Consider the following 25,788-nt stretch of genomic DNA (forward strand, 5'->3'; position numbering starts at 1 on the left):
TTAACATTGTTTGAAAATGGTGTGATCGAATTCCAACATGATGAAACCAGACTGAAATCATTGTAGCGGGGAAAACAAATGCCCCATATTCCAAACTGATAGGTGAGCCCCACCAGGGACAGACGGACCCCACTCCTTTGGGAAACAGACTCCTAGAAACCAGGCAGGGTCTAGCCCATGTTCTGCTGCAGAAACACTGGAGTTTCCTTTTTCTTCCATGTCCTCTGATCCTGTGACCATTCAATCTAGTGCAACTTTCTTACATGTGTCCTGGCTAGCATTTTGCCAGCTGGAATTGAGATTTATTTCCCCCCTCCATCTTGTGCAATAGCAGGATAATCTGCACTCACACATTTATAATCTATATTCTACTAGTCTATCTATGGTTCTATTATATATATATATATATGTGTGTGTGTGTGTGTGCATATATATATATATATATATATACGTAAAATTCCACAGGAAGGTAAATAATTAATTGAAGCAAATGGAACTCTTAACACTAGGTCTCTACATTCTTTTGTTTCCACCTTTGGATATTAAGTATGTTACATTGAATATTTGGCTTCATGTCATGGAGACACTTCAATACAAATGCATGGCATGCATGGCTTTAAGAGCCGCAGTGTCATTGTTTACCAGTTGTGATTATTTTGCAGTCGAGTTACCTATTTAGAAGTTGAAAATTGTCATCAATTTTCATAGAATTAAATATCTCAGAGGTAAAAGACTGGTTAACTGTGGTTCTAATGTCTACTGGTAGTGTTGGGGGAGGGGAGGGTTAGCTGGGGAGTTCATCAAAGCAGTCTTAATCAGCAGGGATGGGACTTGGAAAGAAAATCCGCTCTGTATCGATTGACTCTTAACACACTTAGAAAATTCATCCACCTCGATGTTACATCCCAGCAGCGAATGGAATAAAGTGGCGAGAATGACCATACACATTCTCCACATCTTTTGACTGCTTGAACAACTTGACCATTTCTTCCAACAATAAAAGAAATCGTAACGTGGGCTGTCTTGCCAGGTGGTTAAAAACACGACATGAACCACAAAATGTGCGTGCACACACACAAAACTAACGCCCCATAAACCCAAAGAAGAGGACTTCTTTTGAAATGGGTAATCCAGGATGCCAATAATCCCCAGAGATGTGGGCTGGGAGGTTCTTCTTGAGAACAACAAGAAACCAACTTGGTGAAGGCCATGTGACTACCTATTACTCAAAGATCGGGTGCGGCCCAGGGAAGGTATCAGGTGCCTGGGCCTCCAGCTGCTCCTTTTCTTCTGGATAGTTGAGCTCCATCTTCTTCCCCAACCCCCTTTCCCACACTGTTTAAAGGGATCAGTGCCAACACCAATGTAAATCATTTTGGCTTCTGTTCTAATTTCTGAAATTCCTAAAATATCTGAGCAGCCCACAAATATGTCCTCTAGACTCTTGTTATTCAGCAGCTTGCTGCCAGTGAGGTTTTTGTTTTTATGATTCCTCTGGTATGTAGGACAGTTTCACAGCCTAGATAAGGTAAGGACAATGCTCGATATTTTCACATAACCCAATACTTCAAAGCAAAGCATTTGGCCGGGTAAGCAGTGTATAAGCTCTTTCGACTATGCCATTTATGAGGAACAAAATCCTTAAGTTGTGGATCTGCAAAGGAACATTCTTTGCACTATTGTGTGCTCAACTGTTTCTTTTTCATTTGTTCCACTAGAATCAGTTGCTTCAATTTGTAAACAATAACTTTACCACCCAAAGCTGCTCAAAATGATAAGATGTGGAAAAATTACAAACACACATCAACAACTAGGACAGTCAGTCAGCCTTTAAAACAAAACAAAGCAAAACAAAATAAAACAAAAAGACCTGCAAACAAAAGTGATACTGTTTAATTAAAAAAAAAAAAAAAAAAAGACAAGAAGGAACTGGGAGAAAATGGAACTACCTGTATATAAATTAGGTCAGCAAACAGTGATACAGGTAGTTTTAAGAAGCAAATATATACAGTCATTTTAACAGTGTTCACTTCTCTGGATTGTTTAATAGTGTCAAAATGAAAGATCTACTGAAGTTTCTCTATACATTGCATTGATTGAACCTTGGAGAGTTTTATGGGAAGAGGGGCATCCCTTGGCAAACATTTGCCAGTCTTCCTCGCCCCTTCCTTTGAAAAGCCTGCCCCCCCCCCTTTTTTTGCCCAGATTGTTCCTGACCATCCTCAAGACGGGGTCCTCTAAATTCTTCCTGGATACACAAAAATCCCTTCTCAAGACCCACGTGCAAAGGGAACCATCTAGGTACCAGGGCATCTGTGTTGGAAGGGGTGCAAGACTAACCAGCCATGGCTGGAGTCTTCCCAGGAAAAATCAGGTATGTTCACCTCTCTTCTCGGCCCCTTTGGCTGGGACTGATCTTACCCCCGGATTAGAAGGAATACTGACTTCTAATTCTACAAGCCATTACCCCCAGGGTAAGGAGTGCAGCTCTGGGCTTACAGTTTTGTACTGGGGTGTACAGACGACAGCTGAGAAGATGGAAAGGCAGCTTGAGGATTTATAGCAGCTAAAGGGTAAATGCTGTTGTGCAAAAGGTCCCCATACGAACTTCCTACAGGTGTGGCCGCAGCCAAGTGTCTGTAAAGCTGCTGAGAATTTGTCGGCGACGTGAAGATTCCTCTCTGCATCACAAGCGAGTGGAAAGCCAGGGGCTGCATGAGTGGAGAAAGCACGGTCTGGTTTTTCAAGTACTGCAGAGAATGGGAATAGCCGGCCGGGAGCCTGGAGTTGAGGCCCGAGCCACACAGGCTCCCAGAATACAAACCTGGGAAGATGGGGGAGGAGAGAGGAAGCTTGTGGCCCTCTGACTGGCCCCCCGAGTGCGCACTGTGCGCCGCCTTGCCACCTTCGCTCTCTGGCTCCGAGGCCTTCTCCTTCGCACAGGCCTCCTTGGATGAGTCCAGGGGGGACACCGCCCGCGCCTTCTTCCCGGCAATCACAAGGTCCAAATCCTCCAGGCTGCGCTTTATGGGGCGCGCTGCACCAATGTTCTGGGGGCTCGATTTCCGGTGCAGGACGGGGTGGACCATGCCTTCGATCTTCCTGAAGTTCTCCAGCCTCACGTGGTGAGGTTTTCCCGACCTGGAGAGCGATTCGGGGTACTTTTTAGGGGCCGACATGGTCATGGGCGATACCCGGCAGGCTTTGGGGTGACAGTCTCGACCCTGGCTGTTGAGGACCTGGAAGTGGGGGGCGCCCTTGCTCTCCTGGGGTCCTGGGGCCGAGTGCGCCAGGCCCAGGACCTTGCCCGTGGGCTTGTGCAGGTTCTTGGGAAGGCTCAGGTCCGTCGGCTGATCATCTGTGGGCGCTTCGGCCGTGGCTGATTTTTTGTCTTGCAGATGTAGCGATGCGAGATAATTCCCGTGGACCTTGTCTTGGTGTTTGTGGGAAGGGAAAGAACTGTTTTCTGATTCCCTGTACATGTCCCTGCAAGGGTACTTGGCTGTCTGTTCGTTGTGAAGGTGGTGCTCAGTGTGTCTGTAGAGGCTGTGGAGGTGAGGAGAGGAGTAGAAGTCAGCCAGGAAGCTAGGCATGTGGGAGTGAGGGAGCGCCCTTTTTTCCAGGAGCTTCTCCTTGCCCTCCTGAATTTCTTGCTTCAGGACATAGGAGTCAGCAAGAGGGCTAAGGTGATGCTTAGAGAGACTGCAGCGGTAGGGATCTGATCGACCCAGCTTGTCATGCTTAAAGATGTCACTGATGCTCTTTCTCTCCTCCGACGGCTTGCTTCTAAAACTCTGGACGTGCTGAATCACCGACGGCCGGCTGACCGCCATGTGGTCCGTGCTCTGGCCGTGGTGGGCCTGGGACAAACCCGAGCACAGGTCATCCCTTGCAATGAGTTTCTTTTTGCTGATTAAAGGAGGTGGGGAGCCGTAAGGGTAGCTGCTGGAGAGGCTGGCCCCACTGACTTGGGACAAAAGTTTTTTCTTGGCCAGGGGGGACATGATGCCTGGGTTGCCCCTTGAGTAGAGCAGAGGGGTGTAATTGAGTCCGTGGTTCTCATTCATGGGCCCAGTCAGGTCTTTGTCTTTGAACATGTCAAATGACTGAACCACGAGGACCTTTGGGGTCTGCTTTAGGGCATTGTGGATGTCATCGCTGCCCAGCTGGTCCACCTTCACGGTGCAGTTAGCGATGTAATCTGCCATTGCGGGCAGCTTGTCATCCTCCATCTCATTCTGGTTTGCCAGGGGTGGCTGTGAGGTGGGGAAGCCAGTGAAGGGCGCTTCTTGGAGGTCACTGTCAGAGCTCTCTGTAAAACAGCAGGGCTGGGGTTCTTGTTTCGAGTCCACAAGAGTGCTGGGAGAGGTGAGTGGCTGTTTGCTGGCCCCGGGGATGGGGGCTGGACCCCTTTCAGGGGCCGGAGGGGCACTCAGGAGTGGAGGAGCAGGCCCCTTCTCTCCCACCTCCTCCGCCACCTTCTCACTGTCGGCACCTTGATCTGTGTCATTGTCCTTTTCTGGGTCTGCCCTAGACCCCAGGGGCCTCACTGCAAGATCCTGGTACCCTTCTATTTTTTTCTTCACGTCTGCTGCTGGGAGAGGCTCCGTGATGCTCTTCTGATTTAAAGTCTCTTGTTCCTTCTCTGGCTCTGATGAGACCTGATAAAATATTTCAAAAGACAGTCAGAAGGAAGCCAAATGCGTTGACACATTTTGCTATGAAACAAAATATTACACGCAGCAGTTTTTCTTGAAAACAGGCTTGTCAATCAGCTCAGGGAGTTTCTATAAAGCTTTATTACCCCCCAATCACAGCTCTAAACAAAGAAATCTAAATTATAGAAACATGAGGGGAGGTGTGTGCTCTAGTCCCTTGTGAGATACCTATCAAAATAGCAAAGTGTACACAATCTTATCACTCCTTGATTCTAATATATAGGTTAATTCTGAGGTTGTTTTCTTGTCAAATCAGTCAATTATCCAAATGGGTTTTAAAATTACATGTTGTGCTTTATGACACTTTGGAGAAAGATTTTTTTTTCTTTGAAAACATCTCTCTTTCAAAAACCAACCAACCCCATATCATAAACAGCCAACAAACTTCCCTGAACTCCTTGTCTTTCGTTGAGAGAGCAAATCCCACCCTAATGTGTTCAATATGATGCAAAAAAGTAGGGGCTCTTGGGTGGCTCAGTTGGTTAAGCATCTGACTTCAGCTCAGCTCATGATCTCACAGTTCGTGGGTTTGAGCCCTGTGTCGGGCTCTGTGCCCGACAGCTAGCTCAGAGCCTGGAGCCTGTTTCAGATTCTGTGTCTCCCTCTCTCTCTGACTCTCCCCTGTTCATGTTCTCTCTCTCTCTCTCTCTCTCTCTCTCTCGGAAATAAAAAAAAAAAAAAAGATGCATAAAAGTAGCAATGCTTAAGTGTTAATTTCTCTTCGGTGCCATATGACATGCAGATAATGCTAAAATATTAAAAAATTATGCAGATGCAATGCCAGCCTGTATACCTGAGGGACAGAAGGACTCGAAGTCCTTCTAGGTGGCAGCAAACTACATTTCTATTAAAGCTGAAAATGAAGTTACCAAAATTCAGGCAATGAGCACCACCACAAATACAGCTTTTCTGTTCACTGAAATACATTGTGGTCAATGAGATAGATGCTCTTTATGTGTCCCTATTGACAGAAGTTGTGGACACAATTTGACCCATTCATTGTATTATGTAGCTGTGCAAAGTTTGACCTTAGGAGGTCATTTTAACTCTCCATCTGTGACCCAGCTGGCTGACAAGCCCTTTCAAAACTGTCACTCTGCCCTGACATGTCTAAGAGGAGAACAGTCACAAAACAGTTGTATTGAGCTGGTCGTTTTTCTACCCCCTCCAACCCCCCGCCCCATCTCATCCCTTGACGTTGTTCTTTGTTAAGAAAAGAAGTGTAAACCACATTAACATCTTTGGGTGAGACTGAGGGTGCTGGTGTAGGGGTGCACAGAAACAAAAATTTTGAGGACTCAAACCCTTTCAGAGATATTTCTGCTTAAATCTACTTGTAGATAACCCTGTGTTTTAGGGATGTGTAAAATCTAAGAGCTTTTGCTTCTCTTTTCTTTCTTTCTTTCTTTTTTTTTCTTGTACTAATAGTTGCCTTTTCCAGTACAAATATCATTACTTGTTCTACATTAACAATCATCATTGGTCCCCTGAGCTTATACATTACACGAAAATACAGAAAAATGAATACAGCAAGGGAAAAAGGCAAATTGCATTTAAATGTTAGTTTCTGATGGGGCTGTGGTTTGAAGTAAAGCTATAGGGGATACTCAATCTCACTGAAGTTTCTGGGATCTAGGTTTTCAGTTACATAGAGTTTTATGGTCTCTGAAAGCTAGGCAAGAAAAAAGTAAAGGACCGTTTTTCTGGGATGGCATTTTATGTCTGCCTTGATGTGTTAAATGGTACCTTCCCACCATGCAACTTGCAATCCAATTACCTGAAGATAGTGGGTTTGACTGGAAGGACTTTATAAGTCTTCCAATCTCCATTGAATTCACTGCTTCATATTGAAAACATCAAGAAAAACAACAATAAAATCCAAACCCCAAACACACAGCGAGGAGAAATACACCTGGTCAAACACGTGGGTGGGTCTGTGTTGGAGGTGGGCAGCAATTCTTACTCTAAGGTCAGCCTTGGAGAGGGTGTGAAAGTCTAGGTAGTTGAGATCACCTGATCATGATAACCTTTGATACTCCAGACCTTACAGTGCCCTGAGGCATTGAGGCCTAGGAGAAACAGGGAGCCTGAAGGCCTGAAGGATTTTTGTGATCTGGGGGGAGTCAGGCTCTACTCTTGGCAACAGTCATTCCCCAAGCTGAGGGGCTTCAGCGGGCTGAGGACTCCTCCCCAATCTCACAAAACAACCATTTCGAATTTCATCCCCAACGTGGAGCCACTCAAAGGTCAGCTGGCCCCTTGGCCTCAGTTTGTCCTCTGGTGCTTTGGCAATGCTGTACATATGGTATCTAATAGAACTCGCTGATCCAAAACCTTATAATAAATCACCAGGCCAACAGGATAAAGGAAGAATGGAATGTCAGCCTTAACTTGGAATTTCCTTGCTTTTGGCCATTTATGTTGCAAGCTTGCAGATGTTTAGAAATCTCTGCATCATTTTTCCCCCCATTCTTTTAATTACTGAAGCTTAGAATAATTACGAAACAAAAATAAAAAAAAATAAGCCCTTTTCTTGGTATTAATAATCTTTTCTTACACAGGAGTCAGTTGGGTAGGTTAATTTCTAGTTAGAAGGTTGTTGTTGGTGGTGGTGATGGTGGTGGTGGTGGTGTGTGTGTGTGTTTTAAGCCAGTGTTTAATTAGGGAGTCTCTTGTGTGTTCATTATAAACCTGATTTTTAGGGGGTGTTTAATATCAGCACCAAAATTCCCTCTGGGGTTGAATCCTAGAACATGCTGTCTCCAAATGTGGCTGCTATTTTTTTTTTTTTTTTTTTTTTATGGGCAGCAGGGTTTTTTATTATTCATGTTGAAACAGAGCCCAGATCAGCCTCCATGACTGGCTGTACACTGACAGTAATGGCTTCTACCAAAGGGCTGTTGGGGGCTGTGGGTAGCTAGGGCTTGTTTTAAAAGGTTCAGAAACTACCTTTTAACATGAGAGATAATAATGGTTTCAGAGGAACAATTTCAAAATTTTCCTATAAATAGCATATACTTAAGATGTTTCTAAACTGGTCCTGACCCAAGGCTCTTGCACAGAGGTCAGTTATGGGAGGCAAACAAATCTCTGAAGTTTTAGGGCAGTCCTGTGGAAACATGGCACATCATTTCAACATCCCTAGATATGTTAGAACCCACAAAGTGTGCTTTAGAGTCACGCCAGCTCCTCAGACTGGCTGTGAAATGACAAAGAAGCCACATCTTTCACACAGGAGTCCCTTGGCTTCCCAGAGCTAAAGCCCTGACTCCTTCTATCTCAAAGTCAGCATTTGCTATCAGTTTTCTACAGGATGTTCCCATCTTTCTAGGTCCTGTTATTGGCCCATCCATTTAATACCACGCCCTGCCTTCCAGCTCCTGAGCAAACCGACAGATCCACTCTACAGGGACCCGTGGAGCTGAGATGATGTGATTTCTTCATCTAGGGCAGTGAGTAGGCAGGGACAGGGCTCTGGATGTAGGGTTCCAGAAGACACAGGACAGTATATGTCTCACCCAGATATTTCTATGGAGAATAGCAACTCACCTCTGATGATTCCTGGGGCTTTGGGGCATTCTCTTTTTCTTTCTTGCTCTTAGAGATTTCATGTTTGATGCGTTTGGTTCCTGATACTTTTGTTTTATTCTCATTTTCCTGTGAGCTATTTTCCTGTTTCCGAGGTTTGATTGGAGGCAAGGGCTTATCTTCCTCTCCTTTTATAAACCTTTCATATGGTAGGATTAATCTGGAAGGATATCAGAAGAGATGATCAATCATGGGAGGCAATTCCAGGTAGCATTGATGCTATTGGGGTTTAGTTTCTTTTCCAAATACAAGCAATTTAGTGAATGACTTCATCTCCATTGGCACCAGTGCATTTCTAGAAACTTACTCCACACTTCCAGGATCTACTTCCTAGGTCAAAACCAGCCCCTGGTAACTTACATACTTCCTTGCAAGACATCTTTCTGGTTTTATGAATCTGTATACCAAAGATACCGATGGAAGTGTCCAAAATCAACATCATTATCACAGCTCATGGAGCCTGGCTAAGTGCCAACAATATTATCACAGCAATAATAGCAACACTAATGACAGCTGCCATTCATTTATTGTTCTGCCAACAATTATTTCTTGAGCACTTACTGTGTGCTTAGTGTTCAAAGCACTGAGATACAACAGTGAACAAAACATTCAAAGCCCCTGACCTCATGAAGATGATATTCTAAGTATGTACTAGTACATGCTGGGTAATGTTCTAGATGCGTTATATACATTATTTCATGTAATCTCCACAATATCTTTATGGAGTGTTACTTAATTGTTATTATTATAATATTATTATGACCATTATTACTATCCCTTTTTTGAGAGATGAGGCAAGGGAGGCCCCAGAAAGGTCAATTTGCTTAAAGCATCATACCATTTGTTAGAGATGGAATTTGAACCTAGTTCTGCCTGTCTCCAAAGTTTATATTTTCATTCATGTTAAAATATAGACCAGACACTTAAGATAAAGAGGTTAATGGGAGGCAAGCACAATGTGGCTGAGAGACAGCTGTCTTATCCCAAGCTCTGAGGTGGGTGGGAGCTCTGAGGTGGGTGGGTGACTCCCACCCGTACTGGGGTGCCAAACAAAAGACAGCCCCAGTGAGAAGAAGGGCGGACAGACCACTCAAGCCACAAAAATTAGAGGGCTGAAAAATTCAAGCATTTTAATTATATAACTTTTTAAACAAAGTACATAAAATTGTTCTAAAAAGAGAAACATCAAACAGCTCTAGTTTTAATCTGTTTTCCCTTTGCGACAGAGCTCTTGATCTGAAAGGGAAAAATAGCTGATGTAATTAAAAGGGATGGATTGCATTACAATCTCAGTTTCAACTGCAGTGATTAAAGTTTTTATAATGCATTTGGTATGATTAATGACTCACTGTGGGATTAATACAAGACTCAGCCTTAAAAATATGAACTTTAATATGGCAAACATAATTTGTTTTAAATAAGACAAGTTGACTCAATGAAGAAAATGTACTTGGCTTATAAACAACATAAATCTGTTCAAATATTGGGAACCCTAATTATTTTTAAACTAAGACTTCCAGGCAAAAACTTCTTTGGTTTGGATATTTGTTAGCTATCCTAAAATCAGCTTCTAACTAGGCAATTTGGATCTCAGCTACCTAAACACGCACAACTGTTTGTGAGTACAGACGTGGGGGCTTTTGTGATAACACTTCAGTGTTTAATAAAATACCAAGGAAACTATGGGAAAATGAAATCCCGATTTACAGCATATTAGAAACAAAATTCATTTACTGAGCATGCTCAGACAAGGTATGTGCAAGGAGGCGTGAATAATAGTTTCGAGCCCTCCATCTGGCAGTGGGCCAGCCATGAAGATCAACACAGCCCATGGGGAATAGTTATCTTCAGATCCCATTACAAACTGAGTTTAAACATGTTACAGCTGCTAAAACTGGAAACTGTTCTCTCGATGCAGACTTACTAAAATAATATATGGTTGCCAAATACCTGACTCCCACTGTAATATTACAGTTAATGTTTATATAATAAAAAGCATAACTAAGCAGAAGAGAGAAAAAAGCAATCTTGTTCATACTTGACTTTATCCCGTCTCATCTGTAAAGTCCCCAACATTACCCCGATTCCTTTAATCTGCTCGGTTCTGCCAGGGACTTGATCCCCCTTTAACATCAGCAGGTTGGGGATTTTTGTCTGGGAGCGAAACGCATTGAATATTTTAAACTGGGGAAAAGACCATTTTAAATAGACTTTAATGAAAACATATTTTTATTGTTGGGATGGATAGGTTTGTTTTACTTTTGTTTGGTTGCCATGGGAACCCAAGTAGCATTGAAGTCTGGGTATTCCAGTGGTTGCTGTTTGTTGGGACCACCCCTGCCCTCAACTTCATTCTGTAATCACGATGGTGACACGGTGAAGAACCCTCTTCACTGGGAAGGATGACAGTGTCACCTCTGACTGTGGGGAGAGGGTGAGAGAAAGCAGAGAACTGGGTTGGAGGCACACCCAACGTGGACCCCTCCCCTCAGGCTCTCACAGGTCCAGGGCCACCCAGGCCCTCTAGCTGGTGCCTTTAGGAGACTTTAATTCCCTTAGACAATTTTGCAGATTCAAGAAGCAGGGCAACATTTCCATTTCATTCTTTTTCTTTCTTCCCCCCCCACCCCCCCGCCTTTCTTTCATATATTTTTTTTTCTTCTTCACTCAACTCGGCAGCTGGCTGGCCGACAGCAGTAAAAAATACATTTCACTTTGCTGGTCAAAGGCCTAAAGCCAGAAGCAGGAAATCTGGAATTAAATGTTTCTTGTATCTGGAAAGAGGCATGACTAAGGTAAAACTGAATCCAAACACAAGCTTTGCTTGTTCAAGGCTTCCAGAAGGAGAGAATATGTGAGTGAGAGAGAGAGTGAGTGTGTGTTTGTGTGTAAAGGTCAATTGAGTGGGGTTTTTTTTTTCCCCTTTTCTAAATCACTGAAAGATAACTATAGTGGCTCAGGGAAAAAAGGTTCCCAAAATACAATAAGAAAGGTAGCAGCTAAAAGGAAACAAGTAGAAATATGGCCAGCTAAGCCCTGAAGAACAGGGCACGGTCTTGCACAGCACACAAACAATCGCTGTTCATATAGTGATTTCCGTTTGGTGCAATTTTCACTGAATGTTTTTTCAGTTATCCTGTCATGGTACAACACAATTACCCCACAGGATATGATCTTATCATCTGATTATTAGAAGTTTTTACAGTACAAAAGGACGAAAGCTATTATAGGCTTCAGAACATTTTAAACGTTTAGGGTACATGCAATACCATTAAAAACAGGTTAGCCAATATTAAGGTCAACATTGCCCAATGCAGGAAGCTGAGTAGGCTCGTACTGTATAAAGAATCTAGTATAATGCAACATGCCTGTGCCTTGCGGATGACTATTCCTCAAATATTTGTAGTACAGCGAAGATTTAATCAGTCTCTAAACCTTACAGATAAAAGCAAAAATGCACCCCAGCCCCCAAGAACTCATTACACAGCCCATCTTTGATGGGCTGCAACTCTAAGAATGTGGGTTGGGTTTTAGGTAGGTGGAAGTAATGGGGAAGAGAAGCAATATATTCATTAGAAAATCCAGAGAGATTTTTACCCCTGATCTACATCTACTCTGGGAATTGAAAGCTTGGCAGATAAATGGGCCTTTATTATTATCCAGATTTCACATTTCAGATTAGCAAAATGCTTATTTACGATGCCATTAATGGATCTGAAATAGGTAAGCCATCATGTATTAAAAAATAACATCTTTCCATAGGCATAAGATTTGTAGCAGCATGAGATTTTATTTTTCCCCAGGAATAATACAAGAATAACATTTTCCACCCCAGAGCAGAAACAGTAGGGGAGCCTTTTGCTATCACCAAGATTCTTATTAAATTCAGTCACTGTGAAAGCAAGATTTTTTTCCTCCTCCTTCTTTTTCCTTTTTTTTTTTTTAAGTAAAGACGACTTAAAATCAACCCAAGTTAAAATTAACAAATCAATAGCATTATAACCTTGATTTATTAGCATCTGAGCCACTAAATTATCATCATACAAGAAATTGCTGGTTTGAAAAGATTTCGGCTTTGTTAAATCTCAAGTTAAATAATGGTGCTCAGTATACTAGGTTTTTAGATCTGCCTCATCTGATATTATGAAAAATTCAATACATTTCTCTACAGCAGAAGTCAGGGGTCAGCAAATCTATTACTGTAATGTAAGTAATCTGGCAACCTGCCAACTCTTTCTCCCTTTTATTATTTTTTTTAAACACCAAGGCAGATAATTTTGTATTTACAAATTCTGAAATCCTCCAGGGTCTTGCCTCTCTTTCTCAACAAAAACCAGCAGCCTCACATTCAAGAAATGTATATCGCCACATGTCCTCATCATTTGCATTTCATACAAAAGAAGAAAAGACTCTTCATCTTTATTAGGCAGAGCTGTCTCCCTCCCATCCCCGTACTCAGATGGAAAATAATGTCAAATCTCATCTGAACGACTAACCACTAATAATCTTCTGTATTGATTAATGCTTGCATGGAATGACTGAATTTTGGAGCCAAAAACATTGAGCAAACAGTGCTTAAGAGGAGAAATGAGAATCCATCTATTTATAGACCCCTGCAAAATGATAGCATAATACTGTCTAGAACTGATTCAGTTTGGAGTAGGGGAAAGGAGTAGGTAATTTATAGGGTTGTAATTGATCCACAAACTCCCCCTCGTTACTTTATAGACACTGTTAGGGTATCAAACTTGTGAAAAACTCTAGGCCCAAAGATCTGCTGGTGCCCTTGGAACAGAACACTTTAGGGTCATGGGGAAATAAAGCTGGTGTGCATATAAGGGCAAAAATGCTACTACTATACTTATAGTATTAAGTTTTTTCATGGCAGTAGAAAAGAAATGACATATTGGTTCCACTGGGGCTTCGGACCTGATCTGATCTCAAATGAAGTCATTATACCTCTAAGTTGATTCCAGGGTTGATAAATTCTAAGGCTTGGCCAGACATTTCCCTTCTCAGCCAGAAATTGAAAATATAACTTCACTGTGAAGTGTGGGAAGCAATCTTTCACCAAATATGGGGCCAATAGAAGGTATATTTTTCTTTTTTGAAGATGATGTATGCACCCTTGTTAAGGTTCCAAGAAGAAGAGAAAGTTTCTAATCTCACATACTGTCCACTTCTCCGGGTTCCAGACCACAACCATAAAAATGGCAGAAGAGCATTCGGATGAGAGGTAGCAAGCAAAACTCAAAGACACAAATGTGCTTTGTCAGTGTACAAAGAAGTGGGATGTTTCCTCAGTGGGCACAACACTCACTGAGTACAACAGAAACTCTGTCCCTGTTCTCTCCAAGCTCCATCTGAGAAAGATCTGGGCCCTGGGTAACGATCGCCTCTATTTTATAGTGTGAGTTTCTATAAAGCAGAAAAAATAGCGTGCAGAGTTTGAGGAGCAAAATGCCAGTAACCAGGATTGCTGAGAAAGAGGTCTCCAGCACCTTCCTCCAACACATGAGGAGGTGAACGGAAGGCTTTGAGCCTTGAACCATGGAGGGAGAGGCCATGCTGACCTGTAGGCCATGGAAAATGGCCAACGGCAAGACTCATGGGAGCTAAGAAAATGACAGGAGAATGCAGCATGGGTTCTACATAAAAGACTTAGCTTTCTCGTGAGGTCACCAAGGGTAAACTGTATCGAGTACTTTAATAAGGAAGTGGGTTTGTATTCTATGTAAGATACCCGAAAGCCATGTGGCCCATTATATCAGCAACTATAATATGGCCACTTGTCTTCAGAAAAGCTCTTCCTTGGAAAAATTACCTGCCCAACAGGGTTTCATTACCTACTCTAGAGGCAACAGAAGAATAAGAAACTTTTTTTGAAGGCATTAATATTGTCCATTTGCCCCTGGAAGTGGTGGAAGAGTTGTTTCTTAGGCCTGTGAATGACTCTGACACCTTCCTCTATGGTCCTGGAGTGCCTGTAACCCTAACTAAGTAGAGAAAGAAAAACAAAGTACATGAAGCTTGGGCCAAGCACGAGGGTGGCTTGATTCCTATAAAGGATCATCAGTGTGACAGAGGGTGTTCGGGGATGACAGGCTCCCTGAATGGCAGTTACACTGGTCTATGGGGCCTGAGGTGGGAGGACGGGGAGAGAAACTTCCGGTTGTTCTATATATTGGTTAGGCATTACAATAATAGCTGGCACCATGTATTAAATACCTGTTAATACGAGGCATTTTGGATACCTTAAGTTCAACAATTACAAAAAGAAGTATATACAGGTACATTATTTTATCCTCAATTTTATAGATGAGGAAATTGAAGTTCACAGTGAAATAATTAAATGACTAGTGAAAGGCATGCAGCTAAAATTTGAGTTCAAAAATACATTTGTCCACCTCTCTGAGCTGCCCTCATATCATCAGGGTAAACTGTGCAACTTTATGCCTTGTCTAAGAAGCACCGACACTCAGGAGATTTTGAACTGATCACCCCTGGGTTAGGAGAATTCTAAGCACTTAAGGCACTAAAAAATCAGGGTGAGTATTCTCTTTTTCTCAGAGGCAACAGACCTATAAAATACACCCATGGTCATTCCACAAGGAGTCAACCCATTATAACAGAACAGCCCTATGGCTTGGGCGCTGGAAACAGTACTCCTTTTTCCAAAATGCCATGACTCTGGAAAAGGTGGTAACCCTAGTTGGACGAGGCCCTACTTGATGTTGGATAGTAAGAGAAACTGAGGAATCATATCCCTCCATGAATTCCAGCCTGTAGCACTTAATCTTACCAGGTGAGGTTCTCATGGACTCCCTAGCTAGAATGAAAGCCCCTCAAGGGCTTTGCTTCTGTGATGTCTCCTTGCCTCTTCTAAGAGGCTCTAGACTGATGTTAGCCCCATGTCTTTCACACTGAAGAAAGTTGGAATGGATTTAAGGCTGACTTTATGCCCAGGGATTAAAATACATGCTCACAACAGAGGGCATAGACCGTAAACAGCACCCAGCCCTTCACAATGTCAGACAGCAAAGATGGCAGCAATCATTCTCCTCCAAGAAAAAACAATGACTAACTCAGAATCAAGTTGCGTGGATCCATTTCAAGGGCAGATGAACATTATTTCAAGAATAACAGACAAATATAACTACAGTGTTTCAACAGAATGAGCACACCACAAATGAAGGCAGACAGTGTCCATTATGTAAAGACAGGCAAACAACTATCGCTTTTAGGTCTCATTTACATGAGACACCATGGATTACAGAGCTTCTTAAATGTTCAACAATTCCCCCAAACATTTATAATTTTGATCAAACTTCGTAATAACTTGTATAAAAACAAAATGTTCTGAGAGGTTTTCGGTGGAAGAGTTAAGGATATATTTTAATGGTAAACAATTACATTCTTCTGTCATCTGATACTTTTTTCTTTCTTTTTTGGAAACATGCTCTCTGAATTTTCAATAGTTCCTTTGTGAAGGCATCTGTTACTCACGTAATTGAAAAGATGTTTGTGCAGTGGCATGCTTGAGAGTACAGTTATTTAATCTTAATGATAAAGCCCCGAGGACAGAAAATCATAAGTAGAAACCTCTTGTTATTTATCAAAAAGAAGAGGGGCTAAGACACCTAATCTATTCTCAAATTTAAATTCATGCTTGATGAAAACTATCAATAAAACATAGGACCTGCAAAGTTTTTTAAATACTGTACCCAGGTTCAGAAGGGTGAGGAAGTGGGGAGGCAGGGTAAAAACAAAAATGAGACAATAAAGGAGCTTGACAAAGAAAAACTGCTGTTTGGCAAGCTTTTTTTTTGGGTCAAACAAAGAACTTGCTGTAGTTTACAGCATGACATACACACTTGATTAGTTTGTGCCTGAGGGTGTTTTTACACTCGATAGTGTAAACTCAAACTTCTATTAATTACAACTTGCATTTAGAGGCAAATTTTAGAATTTTTAAATAGAGATTTTTTTCAAAGGCTGTTGTTTATTTTCTTTAAAAGCAGAAACCAGTTTTTCTATTCCAGGGCCTGGCGAGGTTTTTGTTTTCCTTTTTAAAAGTTTCTTGAAATATCCAGGCATTGGAAAGTTATCAGAGCATTTTAGGCATGCTGAGTGATACAGAGGGAAGCTCTTGCTTAGGAAATTATCTGACTGTCCTTTGGGGAGAAATTCTGTAGGTCCCCCAGAACAAGCTTGGTGGAGTGTAGAAGGAAGAGTGGCAGAAATGCCTCAGCCTGAATCTCAGCACTTTGTTAGATTTCCCAGGCTCCTGGCTGTTGATAAGAGCCAGGAGGCCTTCTGCAGATTTGGGGAAAAAGGGAGATGAGAAAGCCTGTGTGGCAGTGTTAGAGGGACACTGCCACTGGCTAGAGCCCCCATTACCAACGAGTTAAGTTTAGAAAGGAGCTGCAAGTCCAGAGATTGGTCAACCCCACTATGGGCACCCATGGGTGAGGATGGGGCGTGGTCTACCCACTGGACCTCAGGGCAAGAGAGTTAATAGGCACTGAGAAGATATACTGCAATACCTGCCTATGGTGTATCCAAATTTGGAAATTCAGCCATCGTACTCACCTGACAGCCTCTTCTACCACCCTGTTCCCTACCTCTTTGCACACATTTTGTAGGAGAAACTGTCCGTTTTGTTTGGATTGAAATTAATTCATTCAACCTCTAATTCCTGAGTTCCAAGATATGTTCATGATGCTGTACTGGGTGCACTGGGGAGACTAAAGGAAAGCAATACCACATGATCCTTGCTTTCAAAAATAATATCTTTACTGTTCTTGAATTCTTCAGCTGAATATTTTAGCTGTATGTTGATCTCTGTATGTATAATGTATGATGATCTCTCAAGTTCTAACTTAACTCTTTCAAGGTGCAGTTCAAATTCTAGATCCTACTGGAAGACTTTGTTCATCCCAGTTGAAAATTCTCTCTTCTTTCTTTGATCCCTGTTGAACTTCTTATTTGTATCTATTACTTACTTACTTAAGGTTTTTATAGCCTTAAATATTCAACTCTCTTTCATGTGTGTATGGATTAAGAGTCAGATACGTTAGATAAACCAAGGATCACAGCACCTCCCAGTTCTATAGAGTTGGTAGTACTGGCCTGGGGGTGCCACACTGAGAAGAATTCTGATGCTGAGCTTGGCCTCATGGAAAGTAGTATCATGTTACCTTAGTGATCTCTTCCATGAATGTGGTAGAGTGGTCACCTCCTCACTGTTTGCCAACCCTGCTCCAAACTCATTGGTTCATACGTTTTCATAATCCCAGAGAATGCTTTGTACATCATAGATGTTCAAAAAATACCCAATGGCTCTTGAGGACAGCAGCAAAGGAAAAAGATAGTCACTCAAATGGCGAATCACTTCTATCCCAGAAAAAGAAACTGGCCACTAGGAAGGGGCTTCTTACCAATTTCAAATGTAATCTTAGGCTCTGTTGATAGAACTGATACTGCTACATCCCAAGGAGTACTATACGCCACATCTGGAATCGCTTTGGGTATTCTGAGCGACACAAATTGGAGGCATCTACATGAAAGCAGGCCAAGCTGGCGAAAACCCATAAATCATGCTCTGAGGCTTGGTTGAATGGAATAGGAGGCCTTGGAGTGGGAGGGTAACTTTGCCGAGCATGTGGAGACCCATCACCAAGGAAATGGCCTGCAGAAAAGAAGTCAGACCCAGAAGGTGAGGTAGGGCCAGTGGGAAGCCACGGCAGGTGGCCAGGTGTCTCCTTCAGTGTGTAGCAGAGTGTTTAGATGAAGAGGACCTCCAACAGTGGCTCTTCTTTCTTGTCTCCCAACTGCAAGGCATTGGGACTGGATTAGCCAGTGCCAAAGATAGTTCAGTCCCCACAGAACTTGGCAGCCCGTAGGCTACATTTTTCCCAAGGGTATGTTTTATTTAACTGACGTAAAATATTTTCAGAATACTGGCTCGCTCCAATATTTGTAAGTCAGGTGACTTCATGTAAAAGTTATCATGAAACCATTCAAGGTCTGACAGTATGGAGGTTGTATCTGCCCAAGGCAACGGTGTTGGTCGATCCTGCTAGGCCTCTCTGGCCTGCCTGTGTGTGCTAGCTTCCTACTTCCCTACCTGGCCACTGCACTCACCTATGTTACCTCCCCCATAAACATCTGAGTCTCTGCCTGGGATATAGAGGAGTGCTTCTTCAGTGACCTGACATGAAGGACTAGTTTTCTGAGTTTCCTGTCTGTTGTTGACTGACGCTTGTGTAAAATTCATAACTCATAAAAATGAATTTGTAGAAAAAGAAATTTAAGAAAGGCACATAAAATACAAAGCCCAATTTTTTATTAGTTTCAACAGATGAAATGATTCTGGCAAATTGCTATGTAGTTAACAATGCTTATTCATAATTATTCTGTTCACAGAGCACAGACAGGCCAGAAAGTCTCACTTGAGAAGCACGGACCTAGAGGACGACTAAGGGAACTCTCCAATCTAAAGTACTCTGACATCTTGCCTGTGTCTTTCTGAATCGTGTACTGATCAACTTCAAGGGTATCAACATGACCAAGAATACAGCAAATCATGTCCGGGACACAAACAGAACTGGAAGTCACCTTACTTTATTCTCCCTTGGCTTTTTCCTCACAACATGATTAGCTGAGTTCCTTAGAACTTGATATATTTTTGGTCTTTACCTTCAAGCACATATTTATCTTACTCAAAACATGAACCTCCCTTTCTTCAGAGAAGAGAGGCTGAGGTCCAGCTGTCACTAGGGTTCTGCCCAGATGCACATGGCTTGGGTATGACTCACCCCAGGTCACTGCAAAGGAGACCACCCCTGCCCTGCAGCAGGACAGTCTTGCCAAGGGAATACTTCCAGGTAAGACGAAAGGTTAGAATTTGAAATTGGGCATTAACATATGTTAGAAGATGACCTGTAGTTGCTCATTTCCCCTGTAAACACATTTGTTTATGATTTTTCTTTTCTTTTTTAAATGTTTTTAATGGTTTATTCATTTTTGAGAGACAGAGAGACAAAGCATTAGTGGCAGAGAGAGGGAGACACAGAATCTGAAGCAGCACAGCACAGAGCCTGACGCGGTGCTTCAACTCACGAACCATGAGATCATGACCTGAGCTGAAGCTGGACGCCCAACTGACTGAGCCACCCAAGCACCCCTGATTTTGATTTTCTTAATACTCAGGAAAGCACATCATAAAGTCCTTTTGCCTCACTGCTCCTTTTTCCATCCCTAATAATAACTTCATGTGTTCCTCAGACACAGACCATGCAATGTGTTCAAGAAAATTCAAACCCGTGATCTGGTATTCTATGTGAAGATTTTTTCCCTCTTGTATGTGCTTTAAAAAAACCCCCACTTTTCTAAGAAAGAAAACAAAATGACATGTGAAAACAGAGTCTTTAAAACAAATTGCTCTTCCAGAAAACTGAGCTAAGAGAATGCTTTATAAAGAACTATTTCCCTTTTTTGCTCCTGTCCTGATAAAGGTGACTTGCACGTCTTCAACAGAGAGTCAGATCAGGAAGAAAATGTTCTACTTAGAAGCCCAGGAGGAGCTGGGGATTTTTCTTTGCATTATAACCTATAGGAATTTTATCAATAAATCCGGGGCAAGGAATGTCCAGAAAAACCACACTTCATGAGCTTTGCTGAGTTTGAGACGTCTACATAGCAACAGTCTCACGATGGGGGAACATTAATGCTTTTTATATTGGTGATCAGCTGTAACATGAGCAATTAAGTACAGTACTAATGGACTATGGCCAGGAGCCTGGTACTAATATTAAAAACTGACAGAGATGAATAGGTTTGGAAGCAAAACCAGGCTGACAAAGACATTTTTATGAAGTGCTTGGACCTATTTGATTTAAACCAATCAGAGGCAAGTTTGGACGAGTCAGGCCTTCAGCAACAATGATGCATTCACAGGCATTGTACCATTTCTGCTGTGCCTTAAATAAAAACACTCATTGATTCTTTTCAACAACCCACACTTTCATTATTACACTCATTAATAAACCAAGAGTGCCCAACTAACATACAAGTAATATTTACTGAGGAACTGGCTACTTTTTTCTTGTTGGAAAATGAAAACATTTACGGGAAACATGAACCACACCACATGAAAAATAAATCAGTGGATAATGCCTACTAGATCACTCATTTCTTCATCTTCTGGGAAAGCAAAGCTGGTGGTAGGGGAATTAGGAAAAGGACCTACACCCAGTCTCTACACTGGAGTGAAAAGAGTGAGACTGAACGCACAGGAGGAATTCGATCATTCTGACCTGATTGGGAAGGTTTGACAGATATCCTCAGGCATCTCCTGACTAGATATTTGCCCACAACACCTTGATCTTTTTCAACTTCTTGAACCTTCTTGAAAACAGTGTCCCTTCCCCAATCTAGACCTCTCTGTTCTGTGTTAGCATGGCCTGTAATTAGCAAAAAGGAATGAAATCTGCCAAGTCCCTAAGCACAGCTGTGGCTGAGAGCTTCAGGCTCTTCTTTGACCCAAGCAGAGCTGTTTTTAGTCCCCGGACAGAAGAGTGTCCTCTGCCCTTCTCCTATAGAACCACGAAAGAGAATAAAGATGTGAGACATCTGGAGCAGTTGCCTGAGACTCTTCTGCCCACCACAACACACAGGAGCATGGGTGATTCCTTTCAGGATCATGATTAGAGCTTCACTATTATTAATTATTAATCACTCAAGACGCCCCTTGTATCTGATCACGACAATGTGACAGGGGCTTAGATAGTGAGAGGATATCCAAGGAAGGATGAAGGACCTTGTTAATTACCCTGGGACAGGATTGCTGGCTCTGTGCAGGGCTTTCCATGTTGGGGGTACCACTTGGCAGCTGACTACTGTCAGCTCCAAACCTATTCCTCTGTGTTCTGGGACCAGGGTTCCACCCATTACATGTCTCTTTTATCAGCTGTCTTCCTTCTGGGGTTCTGTAGATGGGGCCCTAGCAGGCCAGGGGAGGGGAGGAAGGCCCTTCTTCCTTTCTGATTTGCTCACTGCTCATTTCGGGGCCAAACCAACAGTAATCTAGCAGCAGCAGCTGCTCCAGCCTCTAGCTTCTTTTAACAACCCCAGAACGGTCACCCTGCATTTGCTCTGGGGCCCTGCACCAGCAAGGAAGCACTCCTTCCTCAGGTCTGAGCCTAGGTCCATGGTGCTCCACCTCTGAGCTCAATAACCACCAGAACTGGTTGGGAGCCTCCCCAGGAGGAGGTATCTTAACCCCAGCAATGTGAGGCATACTCTCTAAACTTGTGGGTGGCAACACCCTATCCTCTAGGCGGAACCTGTGGTTATTACCTCTGTGTTAACATACAGCTTCACAACAACAGTGGTTTAAGCAAGTCTCTACAGTCAATTCTCTTTGTTGAATACCTAGTGTAGTTTTTATTGTCCTTACTGGATCCTGACTAATACACATTGATTAAACAATTCTCCATTTAGAACAGTGAGTGACCTAGCGCCTCAAAAATATTTAATCCAGTGGGAGACCAAACCTTCGTGAACTACCCCTTTTATTCCCAAGAATGAGGAAAGAAGAGAACTTTTTAAGAGTGTTAAATAATGTTGCATAGTTGCTATAGTGTCAAGTATCTCTCCTAGAATTTTCCAATTTGACTGACTGAAGGCAATTGTGATTCTACTGCCGCAGATGAGGTATATCACGCAACTAAGTACCCAGTCTTCAAGAGAACAGATCTTGGCATCTCATTGAAGATTGAAGCTATTTTTATCTACAAAGGTACTTGAGTTAATTACACACACACACACACACACACACACACATACACACACACACACACACTCATTGTATTATTAGATCTAATCTTTTTTTCCATAAAACCCAATCTGTTTTTTGATCATGTGATGCTTTGTAATATGTTTAATTTTCATCCTTTAACTGAGTGAGCTAGATAAACAGCTGAGATACACTCTTTCTGCAGATTTTTAACTGCTGTCTGGTCCTTTACATTTGATGGTTCAGGTGTTGGGAACATTTGCACATGGAGGTATGGGGTTCACTATCAGAATAGAGGCCCCGAAGCTCTTTGAAAATACAGACAGTACTTTTAACGAAAATGTTCTGATTAAAGCCTTGACTCGTATGTCAAAAGCAAGTTGAATATGTTACCTTAAGTGCTCTTTACACAACACTCACCTGAGATATCTGTGCTGTTTTATATTAGTATTTCAGTGGTGTACCTGTTACGTACAGTGAGAATGTAGGCTCTTGTATTAAATAATGAGAGAAAGAACACATTTTAAAAAACTGATATAATATATTTTTAAAAGGGCTAGGAAGAGTAATAATTTGAATTCCTGTTACCAATTTTTAAAAAATCCTTGTGAACTCTAACACCATCCTGTAAGGCAATCCCTTGGGAATACTTCATGGGGATTTTTCCATGGGGTACTAAACCCAACCTAGTTTACTAGGTTATACCTATCGAAACATTCTAAGTTTAGTGGAACGGCTATACTAAAAGGGGCTCTATGCTAAATGCAACACAGATAAAAATTTAATTGAACTCAAAAAACATGACTAAGCGTTGATGTGCCAGATGACATTATCTGAAGATGCATTTGTATGATCCAAAGGCAGGTGTTGAGCATCTGGGATGAAGCTGGAATGGTAACTGACATGTAAAAGGCAACCATCACATTAGCAGTTATGTCTTACCTTTCAAACGAGCAAGCTAACTGGCCGGTTTGTTCAGCTGTGTCTTTACTTCATTCCATCCATGACTGTTATTAACACACACACACACACACACACACACACACACACACACACACCTCTACTTGGATCTTAACTTCAAACCAGGTTGCTGAGTCAGTCAACATTTCAGCAGGGAAATGCCAAAGACAAAGAAGTTGGTGTGACTTTACACCTTAAGTATAGACTGGCAGTGCAGAGCAAGGGTAATGCATGAATTCGCTAACAGTTCTGCAATGCTGTGGACAACAATAGTCCTAATGCAAAGAGGAAACACTCCTGTGGCTACAACCTTCATAGTAGGGTAATTTGGCATTACTTCTTGTTTGCATGATCATCACCTTCTGAGAGAAGCTAAACGTGTTAGAAAACTGAGCCATACACGGCTTGGCAAGAAAGGATTTTTTTGGTGAAAAGCATAGCTGTAGAAGAAAAATACCAAGATGGGAAAAAACAATGGATCTTATCTGAGGCCAATTTTCTTATTAAAGAAACGCTTACTTTTCAATATTAACACATTCAACGTTAATACATTTCAACGTTAATACATTTACATGGCAACCTCATAAGCAACACTGCAGACTTAGGATTTCCAGAAGCAGAAGGTTCTCACAATAAATGAACCTACAGAAAACATACCGAGTAATCTAGGCTTTCGGGGGGAGGGGGAAGGTATTGTCAAATAGGTGGTCAGAGGACAAAACCAAACTAAAAGAACATCTAATTTTAGCCCTTGTAACCGGAGAGAGCACCACGTACCCTAAAAAATCCCAAGGCGGTATGCAAGGTAAATGCCAGAGGATATTTTCTATTTCCAAAAAGGTCCTTTGGACTTCTCCTTATCTTATCCTTCACCAGAAGCTGCTTCTAATTAACATACTTTTAATTAAGCAAGGGCTTTCCAAGAAAGGGCTTCTTCTTTTATTTTTTTTAAGAGTAAAATTCATGGTATGTGAATTATATCCCACTTTTTATTTTTTTAATGTTTAATTTTCAGGGAGAGAGACAGAGAGAGAGAGAGAGAGAGAGAGATTGACAGAGCGTGAACAGGGAAGGGGCAGAAAGAGAGGGAGACACAGAATCCAAAGCAGGGGGCTCCAGGCTCTGAGCTGTCAGCGCAGAGCCTGACGTGGGGCTCGAACTCACGAATCGTGAGATCGTGACCTGAGTCAAAGTCAGACGCTCAACGGACTGAGCCACGCAGGCGCCCCCGAGAAAGGGCTTCTTACCTTTCATAATGTCTGCGGGTGCAAGTGGCGGCGCTGGTGCTGCCAGGATTACCACCTAATTCATCATAAATATGTTTCCATTGACGCCGGGCTGTTATCTGGAAAAATGGCAATGGGAAATTCAATCTTGCATCATAAGAGATTCACAGTTCCAGGATTCAACACATATGCAACAGGCAGAAGAGAACAGCCTGTTCTGGAAACCCAGAGACAGAGAAGTCCAAATGAGTGTATGGGGAGACTCAGGTTTTACAGTGAGATCTCTCCTTTAGCATGTTTCTTTATAATAAAAACGGAATTCTGCTTTGGGCTCTATGTTTTGTCACCCTAAGGCATCTCCCTAGACATTTATGAAGCTCATTCCCCGCAAGGTCCCAAACTCATACTCTGTTCCTTTATGTCAGTGTGAGAAAGCATCCAAATAAACTGAGATTTCAGCTAAAATATCAGTTTAAGAGAATCAGAATCAACACTGGTTGCTTAAGCAGCAGGGGAATGGGTGGCCAAGGACATAGGAAAAGAGGGAGAGTTTTCACTCAACGTGCTTTTGTATCTTCTGATTACTGAACTGTGTGATATGTTGACTACTTCAAAAACTAAATAAAGTTGCTCTGCAAATTAATTAAATCGACCCAACTGGTTGTGGAATTTGCAGTCATCTGAGATTAGGTGGTTATGCCAGCTCCTCCCACCACCAAAACAAAACCCAAATCTGCAACTGTGTGTGTTGCCAGCTGTTTGTTTTTATTCACTTAGGTCAGGAGAACGGGATATCCATCAAATCCTACGAAAAGGAACAAATTCCAAAGCTAAAACGCAAGCTGGGTCTACTGTTGAGTTGGGTGAATAAAACCAAACAGCTTGCCATATACAGAATGGCATGCTATGGCCCTGTTTCCTTTTTTCCTTAATTTTATTTTTGTACATAAATTAAGACTTTACAAAATAACAGATGCATGATCTGGCAAATGATTAATTTGGGGAAACCACGTCATTTACTAACATCCAAGCAAGTCTAGTATTTCCTTGCAACCAGGAGACAGAGCGCATTCTGAGGTCCTGTGGACATTTCCAAACAGAGTTACAGGAAAACGCTGTTTTTGGAATGTGTAGGGGGCAGGGCGCCGCACAGGTGCCAGCAGCACCGGAGACAATCAGAACAGGAGGCTTCTCTTGGAAAATACCCGCAATGTTGCCAGCGGAGTTCACTTAGGGGCTGAAGGCAGCAATCCGAGGGGGAAAAAAATATCTCAACTCGCAAACAGGGGCTCGTAATTGTAACGGAAGGAGGAGGGGTGGTCAAATATTACAGGGCAAATGGCACCTTTTCCATTTCAAGTAAAGACCCCTTTATTTCCACAAGCCCTGCTCAACGGGCCCAGGTAGGGCCTCGAGACCATGGGAGGTTTGCATTGTTCAGTTTCCCACGAAGCGTGCTTGAGCCAATTTGTGTCTATCGTCCCCTGTAGACAGA

General features: G+C 42.3%; 1 protein-coding gene across 3 annotated transcripts in view; it reads right to left on the reverse strand.

Annotated features, from left to right (window-relative positions):
* Positions 1–391: 391 nt before the first annotated feature.
* Positions 392–25,788, reverse strand: part of ARID5B (AT-rich interaction domain 5B) — a 177,328-nt gene continuing 151,931 nt past the window's right edge. For all 3 annotated transcript variants that reach the window (XM_039255366.1, XM_039255364.1, XM_039255367.1), the window contains 3 exons: positions 24,315–24,412; positions 8,268–8,466; positions 392–4,661 (listed from right to left, as the gene is read on the reverse strand). In XM_039255366.1, coding sequence (XP_039111297.1) covers positions 2,496–4,661; positions 8,268–8,466; positions 24,315–24,412 — 2,463 coding nt within the window. In that variant the 3' untranslated portion in view covers positions 392–2,495. The remainder of the gene's footprint in view (positions 4,662–8,267; positions 8,467–24,314; positions 24,413–25,788) is intronic.

This window comes from Hyaena hyaena, unplaced genomic scaffold (assembly GCF_003009895.1).
Source record: "Hyaena hyaena isolate Hyena2069 unplaced genomic scaffold, ASM300989v1 scaffold_522, whole genome shotgun sequence".
NCBI lineage: Eukaryota > Metazoa > Chordata > Mammalia > Carnivora > Hyaenidae > Hyaena > Hyaena hyaena.